The 18,880-nt window shown below is 43.8% G+C and overlaps 1 protein-coding gene across 2 annotated transcripts; it reads left to right on the top strand.

Moving 5' to 3' along the window:
- Positions 1-2,228: 2,228 nt before the first annotated feature.
- Positions 2,229-10,950, top strand: LOC136337215 (DLA class II histocompatibility antigen, DR-1 beta chain-like). Of its 2 annotated transcripts, XM_066278605.1 has the most exons (6): positions 2,229-2,369; positions 5,909-6,178; positions 8,090-8,371; positions 9,033-9,143; positions 9,587-9,610; positions 9,914-10,944. In XM_066278605.1, the coding sequence occupies exons 1-6, from the start codon at positions 2,270-2,272 to the stop codon at positions 9,925-9,927; spliced, it is 801 nt and encodes a 266-aa protein (XP_066134702.1). In that variant the 5' UTR covers positions 2,229-2,269; the 3' UTR covers positions 9,928-10,944. The 2 variants fall into 2 exon arrangements, with proteins under 2 accessions (XP_066134702.1, XP_066134712.1); XM_066278615.1 differs by lacking the exon at positions 9,587-9,610 and having other exon boundaries at positions 9,914-10,950.
- Positions 10,951-18,880: the final 7,930 nt, after the last annotated feature.

The following is an 18,880-nucleotide window of genomic DNA, read 5'->3' as shown; positions in this document are numbered from 1 at the left end:
TTTCTCAGAAGCTGGGGGGAAAGGAAGGGCACTTGGAAGGAGAAACAAGACAACATTTCCTTTCAGAGACAGTCAGATCCCGGGGCCCCACGGAGACTCCTCAGTAAGCGAAGCAGGGACCGCTGAGGCTCTGAGATAGTCGGCTATGGGCTCAAGCCCTGCCCGTGGTCTGGGCAATTCAGCTCTGTACAATGACACAAGAGACTTCACGTTTCCTTAATGCCTCTGTCAATTAATTGGTATTAAATGAATTCTGAAACACACTTTTAGTTTTTTAAGAAAATGAAATTCACCTAAACAAGTTCTTTGTGAGATGAAATTCCTTTTTTATTTTATTTTTTATTCAGTGAGAAGAGGGGAGGCAGAGAAACAGACTCCCACATATGCCCTGACCATGATTCACCCTGCAAGCCCATTACAAGGCAATGCTCTGCCCATCTGGGGCATTGCTTCGTTGCTCAGCAACTGAGCTCTTCTTAGCACCTGAGGCAGAGGCCATGGAGCCATCCTCAGCACCTAGGGCCAACTAGCTATGGCTCCAATAGAGCCAGAGCTACAGAAGGGGAAAATATATAAAGGGAGAGAGGCGAGATGGGTAGATGTGGGGAAGCAGATGGGCACTTGTCCTGTGTGCCCTGAGGATCAATCCTGGGACATCCACACACTGGGCTGACACTCTACCACTGAACTGGCCGGGGCCTAGCTGAAATTCTTAAAGTATCACTTGCAAAGGAAGAGAGGGAAATGTCTATTTCTGAACTGATTCCTAAATACTTTCGCATGTTAGATTATTTGAGGAAGTGCATGGAACCACGAAGGGAAAGTTACCTCACTTCTCCAAAGATGCTAAAAAACGACAATTCATTTTTAAGTTTATTTTTTGTATTGAAGTTGTCAGTGACATAGATATTTTTATAAACTTTTATATATTTCTAAGTAAATGCTATTTATTCCTCAAAGAACAAATTACAAATTAAAAGAGAGTGTTAAGATATAAATCTACTTATCGTTTAGCGTCTGTTATATGATGGGTGTTCAGATTGGCTATAGCCACTGGATCCCTTTGGCTGGACATGTCTAGCGTAAGGTGTGGTCCACAAAGATGTGGTATCTGAACAGGAAATATATAGTGGAGTGATGTAAATATTTATCATTCCTTTATTTTTTCCCTTACTGCAAGTTTGGAAGTTCTACACTGTTTCTGTTATTCGGTGATCACTCTAGAACAGAGAACATACATCCCTAAGTCCATAGTGAATCAGTCTCTTTACCCAAGTCCTGGGGAGCCCACACGGCTCTAACCTTTTATACTGAGGTATAATCGACATGTGGCATCATACTAGTTTCAGATACACAACATAATGACTGGACATTGCTGTACACTGTGAAATGATCACCGCAGTAAGTCTAGTTAACATCTCACCACACACAGTTACAACAATTTTTCTTGTCATGACAACATTTAAGACCTATGCTCTGAGCTGTCCCTTGCATTCTCGTGACTTACTTATTTTATAACAGAAAGTCTGTACCTTTGACCGTCTCCACCCATTCCACCCACAGAATCATGGTCACTCTTACGGCAGCATGGGAGGGGTCCCGTCACTGGGAACGTGACAGCACGGGCCAGCAGGACTGCGGGTCAGAACCGTGGTGGAGTCAGAATTAGTACAGAACTTTGGGTAGAGAGCTGTCCTCTAACGTCCACTCGGGCTCTGAGCTCTGCTCGCATTTAAATGACCTGTAATGATTATACAAAGTAGCACCATGTGTGTGTAAAACCGTATGGTTACAGCGCAGAGAGCAATGTCCGTTTCCCCACAGGGCTCCATCTCCTCCACCCTCACTCCTAGCACACACACTCAGACATCTGTCACAGCAGCTCGTGCTCAAGAAAGACAGACGAATGCTCCTAAAAGTCTCAAACTTGTGTGCTTGTCACCAACCCGCACGGAGTGGCTTTCCATAGGGGCCCAATTAAATGTTTTCGATACAACCCAGCAAACCTTTAAAGCACTAAATTAAAACAAGCCTTTTAATGAAGGGAAATTTAAGTTTCACAAGAGGACCTTCAGACAAAATCTCTGATCGGCAACTGATGACACTATTTTTCTCTGACGCTGATTGGTTCTCAACACTGAAATCACCCAATCAAGGAACAGAAAATGAGTTTTCTTAGTTCACATTATGCGGGATGTGGGTGAGGAAGGCTTATGATCCTTACTGGGTGGGACTCCCCGCTATTTGCACCTGTCCTTTCTGCTCCAGCATGGTGTGTCTGTGGTTCCCCGGAGGCTCCTGGGTGGCAGCTCTGACGGTGACAGTGATGGTACTGAGCCCTCTCCTGGATGGGGCCAGGGACACACCACGTAAGTGCACCTCGGGGGTGAGCTACTGTGGGTGAGAGAAGGAAGGGATTAGCTTTGTCACTGTGTCCAGGTCATGTCCCTTAGAAAACTGTGACATTCTCTTCAGTGACCCCCTGTCTTCATCCTGTGGATCCCGATTCTTTCCACAGCAGAAGGAGCCTGGGTGCTCGCCCTACGAGAGCCGTGTCAGGAGCTCCCTCTGTAGAGACCGTTTCTTCTCCACTCTCCTCCAATAAACCTCTCCAGCCTCATGTCCCATTCCCTCAGGGTCTTCATGGGATTCAGAAATAATAATGTCAAAATAATTCCTTATTAAATGGTTCTATTTATTATATTGAGTTATCCCAAGAAAAGGAAAAGTTCTCTGAAGTTTTATGAGGAGTCAAAAGAAATTGGAAGGGTCTCTACTAAGAAATCCGCTGTGATGTCCTTGACAGCATCTGAAATGTGGTGTCTCTCCCTAAAAGGCAAGGAGGTACCAAGGGGCCTCACTTCTGTCTCCCTTCCTTCCCCCCTGAACCCAGTAGCGGAAGTCCCCTGACAGAGCTGGGGTCAGTGCTCTCCATTCCTCCTGTGGAAAGTCCCCCGGGGCTGAAGCAGAGACTCTCAGTACTTAAAGTGAACCCGCTGACAAGCAGCATCTATGGGGTCAGTGTCTGTGATGCCTTAGAGAACTCAAAGCTTCTCTGAACACCTGGCCAGGTTCCTGTTCATTATAAATTCATCCTGTACTATCAGATTCTCCTACTTTGCATCCTTATTATTTGGTGAGCACTAGAAAGAATCACTATTTGATTCCACACTTAACAATATCCTGTGAAAAATATATTATCATTAAATCAATTTTACAAATAAAGGAAATTGGGCCCCTGGATGTTAAAACCTGACCTAAGTGGAAGAGCTGACATTAAAATGTAGATTTTCTAACTCTAGAGCTCGGGCTTCTAACCTCCACTGGTGACAGTGGCTTGGCTGAGTCTGAATTACTGGGGAAGTATCTGATGCTCACATGTGCCAGGGTGTCTTAGGGTTGGGGGTAGGGAGATGCGTGGTCTCCTAGTTCCAATATAGGAGAGATTCACATTCACATTCATTCGCATTTATAATTTGAAAAGTCCTGTCTGGACTCACACTAGTGCAGACTGTCGTGAGCACGTGAGGAAGAACACAGGAAGTGTGAACTATGCTCCTGCGTCTCAGGTCTTGTTAGTGTGGGGCTGGGGCTCCCAGAGAAACACAGGATGCCCGACTGAATCTGAATCTCAGAGAAACAACAATATTTTGTCTGAAATCCAAATTTAACTGGGCACACTATTCATTATATTTGAAAACTTTAAATAGGGCCGTGCACATGGACGGACAGTGCTAACCCCACAGGCTACAGTGGCTTCACACGTTTTCATTTTTCAATTTTGTCACATGTCAAGACGGTTAGATCATTTGTGAACAGACCTGATCTGACCATAGTCCCCTCGTCTCTGCCATCATTTCTAAGTGAAGGTCTCTACTCAGAGTCTGGGGACCGGCTCGTTTTTGTAAACTGTCCACATGAGAATGTCATCTTCTTAGTTTCTTCCCTCTGAGGGACCTGATTATAGAAATGGGAGTTCCACTCTGGCCGAGGCTGGTATTCTGATGCAGCAGGAGACACAGCTAGACAGTGAACTATTTGGGACACTGAACAGGAACCAGACGGCTGTGCTGCAGTTTCCTCCTGTAGATAAGCGGGGGACCTGGCAGAAAAGGTAAGAGAGAAGATGATGTGAGGAATAAATTATCTGACTTGGTGACTGGTCGACAAGGCAAAGAAACAGGTAAGCCTTGGTCCCGAACAAATTTATTCTTCTGGAATAATAGTCTGCATTCAGATGATATTCCTAAAAAGTACAAATTTCATGTAGGACCTACATTTTCAGTAGGTAGAACTACCTATGCAATTCTCAGCTGCTGTATAAATATCAATGGCTTTTTCACCACAGGTGTTTCAGATGGCTTATACTAGTGAGCTCACCCTGGGAAGGTCACCATCCCTTCCCCTCTCTTTCCACCCCTGGAACATCTGGCAATATCTAGAGCCAAGTTGGGTGTCACATCGTGGTTTCTTATGCAATGTTTTTTCAAAATTTCATGAGTTCTTGGTCATCACATCTCTATTAACTCTTAACAACTCATCTTTTTAAGTCACAATTATTTTTCAGTAAAGTGTCTCAAGTTTCTGCAGTAATTTTCCTCTCCACACTATTGATGACACCAGAAGCTTCTTTCTATTCATCTCACTTTTAACCACAGGCTTGGTCTCTGGTTTTCTGAGCTTTCTGGATGTGGAAATGCGGAAAAGAGATGCGGCCCTGTTGGGATTGCAGTTTAGTCTCCCTAAAACCCGTCCGTGGTTTCCATTACATTTAGAAAAAGGTCCCATCCTAACCCCACCCCCCAGGTTTTCAACAAGGGCTCCACTTGACCTGTCCTGTCCCCTCCCCTCCTCTGTCACTGTCCGTGCCTCAGGGCACTGTTGCCTCTCCTGTCTGGAGGACGTTCATGGTTCTCTCAGACTTTTGCAGGTGATGTTACCTTTACCTAAAATGTGCTTTTCTTTCCCCAAACACACACACCTGTCTTCTGCCAGCTCACACCAACTAAACCTTCCTGTCACATTTTCAATGTCACCCAGAAGCCGCTTTTTTTTTTTTTCTTTTTTTTGGTGTGAGAAGGGGAGATAGATTACAGCATGCACCCCGACGGGGATTCACCCAGCAACCCCATCTGGGATGGATGCTTGACTCAACTGAGCCATCCTCAGTGCCCAGGGCACACCAAACCAACGGAGCCACTGGCTGTGAGAAAAAGAGAGCGAGGAAGGGGAAGAGAAGGGGAGAGAAGGGGAGAGAAGGGGAGAGAAGCAGAAGGTCGCCTCTCATGTGAGCCCTGACCAAAAAGGAACCAGGACTTCCACAGGCTGGCCACCGCTCTATCCTCTGACCAACGGGCCAGGGCCACAGAGGCGGCTTCTTGGCACTCTGCTGTAACTTAGATCACGTTATTCCTCTATGTTCTGGACGCCACACTTCTCCTCTGACATCTCTCACTCCTGTATGAACTCTGTGCCCCTGGGCTGCGACAGTCACTGTCACTAAACGTTAAGCTCCAGGCAGAGGAGAGAGTCTGTTCTCCTTCTGTGGACGCCCAGGGCAGCAGGAGGTCCCACCAACCACGTGCTCACAGAAGGAGGAGGACATGTTTAAGGAAAGGGGAAGAGGTGGTGAGAGGAGGGCGGTGGAAGCTTCCAGAAGGAGGTGGAGTTGAGACAAATCCTCAAGCAGCTGGGGGTCCAGCAGCCCTGCAGTTAAGCCCAAGGGGATCCCCAGTGACTTAGGACCTGAAGGGACTCCCTTGACCCCGGGTCCCAGACGAGACAGGACCCTGGGTGCAGGCAGTTGGGGTGCTGGTGTTCACGTATCCACTTGGGCCTGAGTGCCCCGCACTGGGTGGCGCCACCATCTGTCTCTACCCAGTGTGCCCACACTGTCCTGTCCCCACAGCACATTATCTGATGGAGTATAAGGGTGAGTGTTACTTCTACAACGGGACGGAGCGCGTGCGGCATGTGGAGAGATACATCTACAACGGGCAGGAGTACGTGCGCTTCGACAGCGACGTGGGGGAGTTCCGCGCGGTGACCGAGCTGGGGCGGCCGGACGCCGAGTACTGGAACCGGCAGAAGAATATTCTGGAGGACTCTAGGGCAGATGTGGACACGTTCTGCAGAGTCTGGTACCGGATTGCTGAGCCATTCCTGGTGCATCGGCAAAGTTAGCGCTGCCGGGGTGTGTGTGTGTGTGTGTGTGTGTGTGTGTGTGTATACACGTGTGTCCGTGTCCGTGAGTGTGTGAATGTATGTCTGCGTGCATGTGTGCGTGCCTGTGCGTGCATGTACATGTACGTACGTCCATGTGTTCGTGTGCGTAGGATGGGGAGAGGAAGAGGACCATCAAGGGGCGCGGGAGCGCGAGGCCCTGAGGGCGGCTGTCGGGACACAGGACACCGTGCAGTCCTGTCCTGCGGAGGAAACGTGTTTCCGGGGCTGGTGGGCTGGGGTGGAGGCTCTCGGGAAGCAGAGGTGAGGGAGGTGATCGAGTGTGAGCAGAGTCACGACTGCCCCGGGCAAACCCTCCGTACCCGGGCCAGGACAGTCACGGGCTTGCACATAGCGAGTCCATTACTAGAGAGGCGGTGCTGGTGTCGGGTGGCGTGGCTGGTGTCGTGGGGCGTGGCTGGTGTCGGAGGGTGGGGCTGGTGTCAGGGGCGGGGCTGGTGTCGGGGGGCGGGGCTGGTGTTGGAGGGGAGGGGCTCCCAGGTGCCTCTGCTCTTTCTGAGGCTCCAACTAGGTCTCAGCTTCTTACTTTTCTTCCCTTAGTGTCTGTATTTTTAAATAGTGGAAGTGATTTTAAAACAGCTTTATAAATTATAATTTTGCTACTTCACATTTTGATGTTACTATTTTTATAATGTTAAATGTATTTTAAAACTAGTTCCATATTATCTTTTTATAGTTGTAACAATTTATCTCACATTCCAAATGTTCTTTAATATTACCAGTCAATTGAAATTTTTTTTTATTTTTAACTTACACTTTTTTGATTTCTAGATTCTTTTTTATTTTAAATGAGAGCACAGGAGATAGACTCCCCCATGCGTCCCAACAGGGATCCAGACAGCAATACCCATCTGGGGCTGATGCTGGAACCAGCTAAGCTATCCTCAGTGCCTGAGGTGGACTTTTGGGCCAATCCAGCCACTGGCTGGGAGAAGAGTAGAGGGAGAGGAGGGAGGGAGAGTGGGGGAGAGGAAGAGGGAGAGAAGCATGTGTTTGCTTCTTATCTGTGCCTTCACAGGGTATTGAACCTGGGATGTCCATACGTCAATTGACTATCCACTGAGCCAACAGGCCAGGGCCTACAAGTATTTCTAATGAATAACTCCCCGGGCTCCTCCCCCTCTCCTCAGGACTCAGTCTTTCTGGGGCTCAGTTCTTAGAGTCAGGGAACCACCTGTCTTTCCTGCTTCCCAGGTGGGACCATGTTAGTGGGGTTCTCAGGTGTGGGTGTCATATTCCCAGGATTTCATACTCTATATCCCATTTTCTCCACGCTGTTTCTCAATTTGTCCACACTGCTTTGAATTATCTTTTCTCTCTGAAGGAGCAAGGATAATAGCTAGCTAAAATATATTGCTCAGTGGGTTCCAGGCACGGCTTTACATATTTAGATCCATTGATCCTACCATATCCCAAAAAGGTAAGTTAGTATTACTATCCTCCTTTATAGGTGAGAGAGCTGAGGCACAGAGGAATGTAAACATTCTCCCAGAAGCAACCATTAAGAGGCAGAACCAAGATTTGAACTCAGGAAACCCTGGCCTAGAAATCACACTTTAATACCTACAGGCCTTGCAAAGATTTGTAAACACATCAATTAATGAATAACTGTTTCAGGATATGGAAATGTCCCCCAAATCTCCACAGTATCTGTCAACTCTAGAAAGCCACAGATTTAGGGATAGATTCAAGGCTCAGGGCGCTAACTCCCGCTGGGCCACAGGACCAGCTCTGAGGGAGCTGCCCAAGGACAGAGTCTGGGACTGGGGACTGGAGGCCGACAGGGAGCCAACCAAGAAGCCTCCCTCTGTCTTCCTCATGTTCCTCTCCCCCCTTTCTCTCCCAGCTGCGCCCACAGTGACTGTGTATCCTGCAAAGACCGAGCGCCTGCAGCACCACAACCTCCTGGTCTGCTCTGTCAGTGGCTTCTATCCAGGCCACATTGAAGTTCGCTGGTTCCGCAACGGCCAGGAAGAGGAGGCTGGGGTCAGCTCCACAGGCCTGATCCGGAACGGAGACTGGACCTTCCAGATGCTGGTGATGCTGGAAACAGTGCCCCAGAGTGGAGAGGTCTACACCTGCCAAGTGCAGCACCCAAGCCTGACGAGCCCTCACATTGCAAAATGGAGTGAGAAGCTTTCTGATCTCACCCATGTCTCACTCAGCACAGGGGACCTTGCTTCTCCCTGAGGGCTGGGTTCTCCCTCCCCACACCGTGTTCTCACTGTGTTTTCTCCTTCAGCACAGGTCACTGGATAGTTGTGTGATAGTTCTATGAAAAGCTATAACCCTGGCAGAGGCCATTATTTTTGTCCCTGTTTTGAACTTCCCCATGATGTCATAAGTCATAGCTCTCTTGGCTCTGGGTACCAGTCCTCTGTGTCGGGCTGTGCTGGTCCTTCCACACTGCTGCTCTGAGTTGTCCACTGTGATCTGAGAAGCGCATCCTCTACAATGTGGGGGCCTCCCGACATGAGGGGAGCAGTCCCTGCTCTGTGTCTATTAGCTCTGTCCCCTTGGAGGAGGGCTCCACCTCATTGAATTTCAGATTCCAAATCCTTTAGATCACGAAGCAGTGGTCTGATGTCAGGGCTGTGATGTTTAAATGAGTTCAGTGCCTGAACCGTGTATCGACTCAGTGTGAGTTTTAAGTTCTTTTTCCAGAAATGACCAGTTGTTCTGGTCCTTCTGGGTCTGCCTTCCCCCCTTACTCTCAAAGCTCAGTCCCCGAATCTCAATTAAAGAGCTGGATTTGGGATCAATATCACTAAAATAGCTTCTTCTCTCAGGGGCACAGTCTGAATCTGCACAGAGCAAGATGCTGAGTGGAGTAGGGGGTTTCATGCTGGGCCTGCTCTTCCTGGGGGCGGGGCTGTTCGTCTACTTCAGGGGTCAGAAAGGTAAGGCGCCTGCTGTCAGCTGAGGATCCCCACAGACTCTATGGGGGAAGAAGTGACTTTGCTCCTTAGTTCTCTGTTATCAATGGCACCATATAAACCCTTCTTTCCCTGGTCAATCTCAAATTTCCTGGAAATCCAGAAATAATAACTAATGGTGCTTACAGTTGAAACATAAGGAATTATAGCCTGAAGAGGAAGAGAAGGGTTAACATGCAGGAGTCTTGGGTCACGACCCTGGAGTAAATGAGGAGCAGACACTGGATGTGTGTGAGGGGAGCTTCACAGGTCACTGCTCTCAGTGTCTGCTCCCCTGTCCTCTCCGGTGTCGGGTGAGGTGGGTTGTGGGGTAGAGAAATCTCAGGTGCTCTGGGGCTGGGGACGATGTGTTTGGAGACAGATTTACCTTCCTATCTTTGAGTGTGTGTCTTCCTTCTCTTTCCCAGGACACTCTGGACTTCAGCCAACAGGTAATGCTCTTTAATCCTCCTTTAGAGACACAGTCCCTAGCACAGGATGTGGAGGTGACAGGACAGGGACAGAATAATGGGAGGACTGTGGCTGTGACTTGTGGTCAGGCAGTGTGCACTAAAGCCCCTTCTCACCACTTAGGACAGGCCAGCTCTGCAGGAGCTTTGGCTCCAGGAGACGTATGAGTATTTCTCTTCTGACTATTTCTCTTCTGACTTCAGAGCTGTAACAAGAGGACCAGGTGGGGAGGGAACGAACCTGCCTGTGGCTGGGACTGGACACAACGTCCCCTCTGTCTGCAGGGCTCCTGAGCTGACGTGACCACGCTGACACGGAGGATAAAGAGCCCCTGTTCCAGCGTCATCGCAGCATGAGGTTTCCTGCTTGGCTCTTATTCCACAGAGAGCGCTTCCTCGGGCTCTGGTTTGTCCCCGGGTCAGTGACCCTGTAGAACACGTCCTCCCTGATGGCCTCCTTGGCCCACACTTGACCCGGAAGTCCCCATGCTGATAGCAGTACCTTATCTCATGCCTTCCCTGGTCCCTGTGTGGTCACTCTACTGTCCCCTGTGCCCCTGAGTCCACCTTCTGCCCACATTTATTATTATTGTTATTATTATTATTATATCTATTGATTTCAGAGAGAGGAGAGGGAGAGAAAGGCAGAGGAGAGAAGCAGCAGGAAGCAGAGTTTCTTCTCATGGGTGCCTTGACCGGGCAAGCCGGTGATCTTGAACCGGCAACCTCAGCATCGCTGGTTGCCGCACTGTCCTCTGCACCACCCCAGGTCAGGCGGCCCACATTTCTTTATAAAATAATTGCCAGTTAAATGTGGAGCGGCCCTACCTGGATATCTCAGTTGGTTATAACACTTCCCGGAAGTGCAGAGGTTGCTAGCTCAATCCTCAGTCAGGACACATACTGGAATAGATGAATGTCCCTGTTTCTTTCTCCCTTCTTCTCTCTAAAATCAATAGATAACATTTAAAAATAAATAAATAAACAGCAAATCAGGAGTGAAACTCATCAGCTTCACACAGCTTCCAGAACAAGAATTAGAAGAAAGAGAGGAAGAGGGTGTCATCACTGTACAAGGACACTGTTCACTTTTGCACCTGCATTTTGGCCACAGAGGGATCTGAAAGGTGTCCTTGTTTCCCTCTGTGCTTTTCCCTGACCTTTCTGGATTCTATAACCCGGCCTGGCTCCCTGCGCTGGGAGGAGCCTGCAGTGAACCAGACATGGTGTTTCCTACGTCTTTGTTTCTCACACACAGACACACGGTTCCTCTGCCCCGTGGGGACAGAAAGGGGACAACAACTGTATGAAATGCAGTCACCCGTAAGGAAGTGGTGTCCTCACAGTTATATTTATATCACGTTTCTTTGCCTCCTTTACTCTGATATTTAAAAATAAAAGATAAACCTGGTTACTTCTTGAAGTCCCCTTTTATTTGACTAATGGTGGGCTTTCAGATTTAATCCTTTCCTGTCTCTCAGATACAATCAGTGCCATGCTGACTCTTTGCCTTGAGTTATCCTCTCTGCTAATAAATAGGTCTCAGAGGCCATCAGGACAAAGTGACAACTCTAGTGGAAAGGATGCATTTCTCAGGCTCCCCTGCCTGTGTGACAAACTCAATATGTGTCACCGGAAAATCCTGGATGGTTCTTTACCTCAGCATCAGTCAGAGAGAATGCTGGAAAGAAAAGGGAATGTATGTATCCACTGATGTGCATCAAACAAAGAAATACTCTGTAGTGGAAGAAAATAAATGAGAATACTCTGCTATGGGGTAGTCTCCAAAATGTGTTTGGAGCAAGGAACGGGAGAGTTTGTACATAACACATTTGTTTAATAAGGTGGAGAAAAAGAATAAGAATATATAGCTGAACCCATTTATTCTATCTATTTATCGACCTAGTTGTCATCTATCTGTGCATCATCACCATCTATCTATATTTATTTGTCATCTATCTACTTATAGTTATAAATAGAAACAGTGGAAGGATTTTTTTAATGGTTGACTATAGGACAAAATGAGGGACTAAAGGAAACTGGATTTTTCTGAATAAATATATTAAATAAAATTTTTTAACTTGAGGGACATTGAAATATATAATAAAAAAATGAAATCAAAAGTTTTTAAAGGGCCTGACCGGGTGGTGGTGCAGTGGATAGAGCATCAGACTGGGATGTGGAGGACCCAGGTTCGAGACCCTGAGATCACCAGCTTGAGCGCGGGCTCATCTGGTTTGAGCAAAAGCTCACCAGCTTGAGCCCAAGATCGCTGGCTTGAGCAAGATGTTACTCAGTCTGCTCAAGGCCCGTGGTCAAGGCACATATGAGAGAGCAATCAATGAACAACTAAGGTGACACAACGAAAAACTGATGATTGATGCTTCTCATCTCTCTCCATTCCTGTCTGTCTGTCCCTGTCTATCCCTCTCTCTGACTCTCTGTCTCTGTAAAAAAAAAAAAAAAAAAAAAGTTTTTAAAGGCAATACATAAAAACAACTATAACACTAACAACAGTGACAAGAAGTATATGATTGGAAATGAGCTAAAAAATCAATCAATCAAAGGTTTCTAGTCTAAGATGACAATGTAGGAAACCATGAACTCACCTCTACCCTGCCATATTAAATTTACACCTACAGACAGCAGTTCCTCTGAAGAAGAAATAAGGCCTGACTGAACAACTTCTGCACAACAAACAAAAGGAACTGCTTAGAAAAAGGAGAGACAGAGACATGGTACCATGAGAACCCATTCCCAGTGTGCTGACTTGCATTAGGGAGCTTATGTGAAGATCTGCCCATTGTGGCACAAAGTAAAACAAACAAAAAACAGTGGTTTAAAGGGCTCCTGCCCTATATAGAAAGAAAATCGATTTGCTAACCCCAGAGCACATGCCAACTGGGACAAGGATTGGAAGAACGGTCTGTGGTGTCAGAGGCACTGGAGAGAGCCATTCAGTGACTCTCACCGTCCCCATTCATCTCATGGACAAGACAATATTCAGGCACTTTAGCCAGCTGGCCTTGGTTCTTAGAGTGCACACTAGGCCCCAGGCACACACCAGTTCTGTGGTTTGTCTCCAGGACTCCCCACAGCCTACATCCACTCCAAATACAACTCAGAATCCCTTAGTCCCAGGTGCCCTTGTAGCCCACTCCCACCCCAACTCCAGCTGGCATGCCAAAGACACCTTGCATACACAGTCTGCCAAGGGGAAGCTCCTGAATAAGTCTGCTCCCTCAAGACTGAGAGAGGTTGCTGTTTCACCTAATTTACAGAAACAAACAGAGACAGCCAAAATGAGGAGACAGAAGTACGTAGCAAATAAAAGAAGGAAAAGAACTAAATAAAATAGACATAAGCAATATACCAGATAAAGAGTTAAACACTGGTCATAAGGCTGCTCAATGAACTAGAGAGAGGAATAGGTGAAGTCAGTGAGAACTTCAAAAAAGAGGAAAATATTTAAAAGAATCAATCAGAACTGAAGAATACAATAATTGAAATGAAAACAAAAAAAAACTCTAGAGGGACTCAACAGCACATTAGTTGATGCTGAAGAATGTGTGAGCAAGCTGGAAGACAAGGTAGTGAAAAATCACTCAATCAGAACAGCAAAAAAGAAAGACGAGAATTTTTAAAGAATAAGCACAGTTTAAGGGACTTCTAGGACAACTTCAAGTGCACAAACATTTGAATCATAGGGGTCCCAGAAGGAGAAGGGAGAGAGAAAAGTACAGAAAACCTAACTAAAAAAATAATAGCTGAAACTTCCCCATCCTGGTGAAAAAAAAAATAGACATGCAAATCTAGAAAACACAGTGAGTCCCAAACAAGATGAACCCCAACAGACCCACACCAAGACACAGCATATTTGAAATCTCAGAATTTTAAAGAATTTTAATAGCAGCAAGAGAAAAGCAGCTAGTTATGTACAAAAGAATCTTTATAAGACTATCAGTTTATTTTTCAGTAGATACTTTTCAGGCCAGAAGACAATGGCACAAATTGTACAAAGTGATGAAAGGCAAAAACTTACAACCAAGAATACTCTACCCAGAAAAATTAGCATTCAGGATTAAAGAAGAGAGAAAGAGTTTCCCAGACAAGTAAAAGTTAAAAGAGTTTATCACCACTACACAAGCATTAAAAGAAATGTTAAAGGAGCTTCTTCAAATGGAAAAGAAAAAACCAAAACTAAAAATAAGAAAATATTGGAAAAAAACCTTTCACTGATAAAGGGAAACATTTGTAAATGTAATGGATCAACCAATTATAAAGCAAGTCTAAAGATTAAAACATAAAAGTAGTAAAAACATGTGTAACTACAATAATAAATTAAAGGATACAAACATAAAAGAAGATGTATAATATGATGTTAAAAGCATAAATGTGGGGAATGAATAAATATATAGTAGTTTTAAAATGTATTTCAGCAGCAACTTCAAATATCCTGCTATAATCATACCTTGTTATACATGAATGTTATGGTAAAACCACAAACCAGAAACCTATAATAGATACATTTAAAAATGAAAAAAAGAGCCCAAACAAACACTAAGAAAGTCACCAATGTACAAAAAGAGAAAACAAGGGAAGGTACAGAGAAGTGCTATAAAAGCAACAAAAAAAGTTAATAAAATGGCAATAAGTACATATCTATCAATAATTATTTTAAATGTAAATAGACTAAATACTCCACTGATAACACTGGGGAACAATTTTTTTTGTTTGTTTTCTGTTGTATAAGGTTTTAGAACTTTCTCTATATATTTCTGCATCGCTGATTCCAAATCTAAAATCTGTTTTTTGGTGCATGCTCTAGTTTTTATGCAATTTTAATTTCTTTTTGTTACAGTTAATGGCATGCATTGGTTTTTAAATTGGAGTTAAAAGGCAATGACTCTTGGATTGAACATAACCACAAGGCAATTAATGTTTTACAAACATTATTTTTACATAATTGTAGTTGTTTTTAAATGTAAAAAACTATTATCTGATAAAAACACCCTCTTATTTTGTTTTAAGATTGAATCATGGCTTCTTCGAGTAGGCGTAAATGTAAGAATAGTCCTGACACCTTCTCTTATATATGTGGCTGTTACACACTTCAACATCAAAGGTGCAATATTTCATCATTTGTGACACGTGCATATATTGCCTATTTTCAAGTTCCCCTTGGTGATCAAGATAAGAATTGGGTTCCTCATATTGTGTGTCATAATTGTGAGGAAATGCTTCGTGACTGGACAAAAAGAAAATGCAAAGGAATGCCTTTTAGTATTCCCATGGTTTGGCGTGAACCTAAGGACCACAGCAGTGACTGTTATTTCTGTCTGATCCATACTAAAGGCATCAGCAAGAAAAAACGGTATATGATCACATATACTAATATTCCTTCAGCAACACTACCCATCCCACACTCTGAGACACTGCCGGTTCCAGTTTTCAATGGTTTTATTTCTTCTAAGGATGAAGTGAACATGGTAATCAAGTGTATTTTGATAAGATGCATGAGGAAATGGTTATAGAATCTGAAGGGTCTTCTTCTGATGCCAAGCAGTCATTAACCCCTCAGCAGTTTAGCCAACCCGAATTGAATGACTTAATAAGAGATTTGGGTCTATCAAAAAAAGCAGCTGAGTTATTAGCCTCTAGGCTTCAAGAAGAGAATGTATCGATACTTCACCGGTCACCTAAAGTATCCTATTTCAGGAAGCACGAGCAAATTTTTGTGGACTTTTTTTCCAAAGACAAACACTTTGTTTACTGTCACGATATCAGTAGTCTTCCCAGCCAGCTAGGTGTTACCACTTACAGTCCAACAGAATGGCGGCTATTTCTTGAAAGCTCTTAACTGAGTCTGAAATGTGTTCTCCCACACAACGGTAATGTTTATGCAGTGGTTCCAATTGGTTATTCAACTCATCTGCGAGAAGAATATAATGACATAAAAATTGTCCTCAACTTTCTGAAATATGAGGAGCATAACTGGATCATTTGTGTGGATCTTAAAATGGTAAATTTCCTGCTAGGACTACAGAGAGGTTTCACGAAGTATCCTTGCTTCTGTGTTTGTGGGACAGCCGAGCTCGGGAGAAACACTGGACACAGAAGGAGTGGCCGAAATGTGAAGCTCTGGAAGTAGGGATGCAAAATATTGTGAATGAACCTGTAGTTAATCGAGACAGGATCATTTTCCTCCCACTTCACATCAAACTTGGCTTAATAAAGCAGTTTGTTCAGGCTTTGAATAGAGAAAGTGAATGCTTTCAACATATTCTTTCTGCTTTTCCTGCCTTGTCTTTCGAGAAGATAAAAGCAGGTGTATTCGATGGACCTCAAATTCGAACCCTCATACGTGATGAAGAATTTGTCAGGAAGATGAATAAGGAGGAGAAAGCAGCATGGCATTCTTTTGAGGCAGTTACAAAGAACATCCTTGGCAACAAAAAAGCAGACAACTATGAACTTCTGGTTCAAAGGATGCTGTTGGCTTTCTGCGACATTGGATGTAACATGAGCGTTAAGATTCACTTCCTGAACAGTCACCTTGATAAGTTTCCCGAAAATCTTGGAGTTGTTAGTGATGAGCAGACTACTGCTGGAGCATCAAATGAGATTGTCCTCAACAAGTACACAACACAAGAGCTACAAATGCAAATTTTTGCCTGAATAGAATTTAAATAAGTTTTGCACAAATTTTATGATTAAAATAAGTGTTTTAATATGTTCTATTTCAAAATTGTAGACAAATTCTGATGCAATACCTTTTAATGTATTAGTGTATTTACTGCAGTATATAAATTATTATATTTTCACAAAGATGATGCCCAAGAAGACATTCTACTTCATTATGTTAAACTAAATGTTGAAAATTTTACAATAAGATGAAAACCTAAAATCTTGAACTGCAAAAAAAAACTTTAGCTTACAGAGAAAAACTAATGTCAGATTTGAAATCAGCACACTCGAATTAGGTAAGGACAAGTGTTTTGTGGATGCAACAAAAATTTTGTTCCCCAGTGTAATACAGGGTGACTAAATAGATTTAAAAGTAAGACCTGGCCCTGGACAGTTGGCTCAGTGGATAGAGCATCAGCCCAATGTGCGGATGTCCCAGGTTTGATGTCCCATCAGGGCACACACAAGAAGCAACCATCTGCTTCTCTTCCTCTCCCTCTCCCCCTTCTCTCTCTCTTCTCCTCCCATAGCCAGTGGCTCCATTGGTTGGAGTGTTGGCCCAGGAGCTGAGGGTAACTTGGTTGGCCCAGGAGTCAACCTCAGGTGCTGAGGATAGCTCAGCTGATTCAAGCATTGGCTCCAGATGGAGGTTGCTGGGTAAACCCCGGCTGGGGTACAAGAAAGAGTCCGTCTCTTTAGCTCCCCTCCTCTCACTTAAAAAAACAAAAACAAAAAAACAAAAAACAAACAAAGAAAACCCAAGACCTGTGCATATGCAGCCTACAGGGGACTCTTCAGATTAAAAGACACATACAGACAAAAAATGAAAGGACGGGAAATGGTCTTTGATGCAAATAGAAATAAAAATAAAGCTGCAGTAGCAATATCAGACAAAACAGACTTTAAAACAAAGACTATAACAAGAGAAAATGAGGGCATTACATAATGATAAATGGATAGATCATTATGACAGAAAACCAACAAGGAAACAATGGTCTTAAACGATACACTAAACAGATGCACTTAACAGATGCTTACAGAGCATTCCACCCAAAATAATTGACATTCTTTTCAAGTATTCATGCAGCACTTTCCAAGATAGACCACATGTTAAGCCACAAAACAAGTCTCAGTAAATTTAAAAAGATTGAAATTATGTCAAACATCTCCAATCACAATAATATAAAATTAGAAATCAATTACAAGAAAAGAATTGGGGAGAAAAAACACAAACAGGTGAAGGCTAAACATTTAATGGGCTAATAAAGAAATCAAGGAGTAGGCCTGACCAGGCGGTGGCGCAGTGGATAGAGCATCGGACTAGGATGCGGAAGACCCAGGTTCGAGGCCCCTGAGGTCACCAGCTTGAGCACAGGCTCATCTGGTTTGAGCAAAAGCTCACCAGCTTGAATCCAGGGTCGCTGGCTTGAGCAAAGGGTTACTCGGTCTGCTGAAGGCCTGCGGTCAAGGCACATATGACCGCAGATGAACATCAATGAACAACTAAGATGTCACAATGAAAAACTGATGATTGATGCTTCTCATTTCTCTCCATTCCCATCTGTCTGTCCCTATCTATCCCTCTCTCTGACTCTTTCTCTGTCTCTGTAAAAATAAAATAAAAAAAATAAAAAAAATCAAGGAGTACATAAAAAAATTTTTGAGACAAATGAAAACGGAATCACAGCAATCCAAAATCTTTGAGACACAGCAAAAGTTGTTCTAAGAGGGAAATTCATAATGTTACAAGCCTGCCTCAAGAAATAAGAAAAACCTCAAATAAACAATGCAAACTTACACCTAATGTAACTGGAAAAAGAAGAACAAACAAAACCCAAAATGAGTAGGAGGAAAGAAATAATAAAGATTAGAGTAGAAATAAATGAACTAGAAACCAAAAAGACACTAGACAAAATGAAAAAAATTAAGAGCTGGTTCTTTGAAAAGATAAATAGGAAAAAATTTAGCTGGGTTCAAGAAAATAAAAAAGAGATAGAAGGCTCAAATAAATAAAATCAGAAATAAAAAAGGAGAAGTGACAAGCAACACCATAGAAATACAAAGGATTATGAGAAAAGACTCTAAAAATTATACGCCAACAAATTAGACAGCCTAAGAAAAATGAATAAATTCCTAGAAACATATAATCTTCCAAGACTGAATCAGGGAGAAACAGAAACTCTGAACAGACTGATTATTAGGAACAAAATTGAATCAGGAAAGAAAGAAAGAAAGAAAGAAAGAAAGAAAGAAAGAAAGAAAGAAAGAAAGAAAGAAAGAAGGAAGGAAGGAAGGAAGGAAGGAAGGAAGGAAGGAAGGAAGGAAGGAAGGAAGGAAGGAAGGAAGGAAGGAGAAAGAAAGAAAGAAAGAAAGAAAGAAAGAAAGAAAGAAAGAAAGAAAGAAAGAAAGAGAAAGAAGGAAGGAAGGAAGGAAGGAAGGAAGGAAGGAAGGAAGGAAGGAAGGAAGGAAGAGAACTAACAAACAAAAGTCAAAAGTTCATGGCTAGATGGCTTCACAGGAAACTCTAACAAGCATTCAGAAAAGAACTGATAACTATCCTTCTTA

This window comes from Saccopteryx bilineata, chromosome 1, assembly GCF_036850765.1.
Source record: "Saccopteryx bilineata isolate mSacBil1 chromosome 1, mSacBil1_pri_phased_curated, whole genome shotgun sequence".
NCBI classification, from domain to species: Eukaryota; Metazoa; Chordata; class Mammalia; order Chiroptera; family Emballonuridae; genus Saccopteryx; species Saccopteryx bilineata.
The sequence above is the reverse complement of the archived record's forward strand: the minus strand, read 5'-3'. Positions and strand labels throughout refer to the sequence as shown.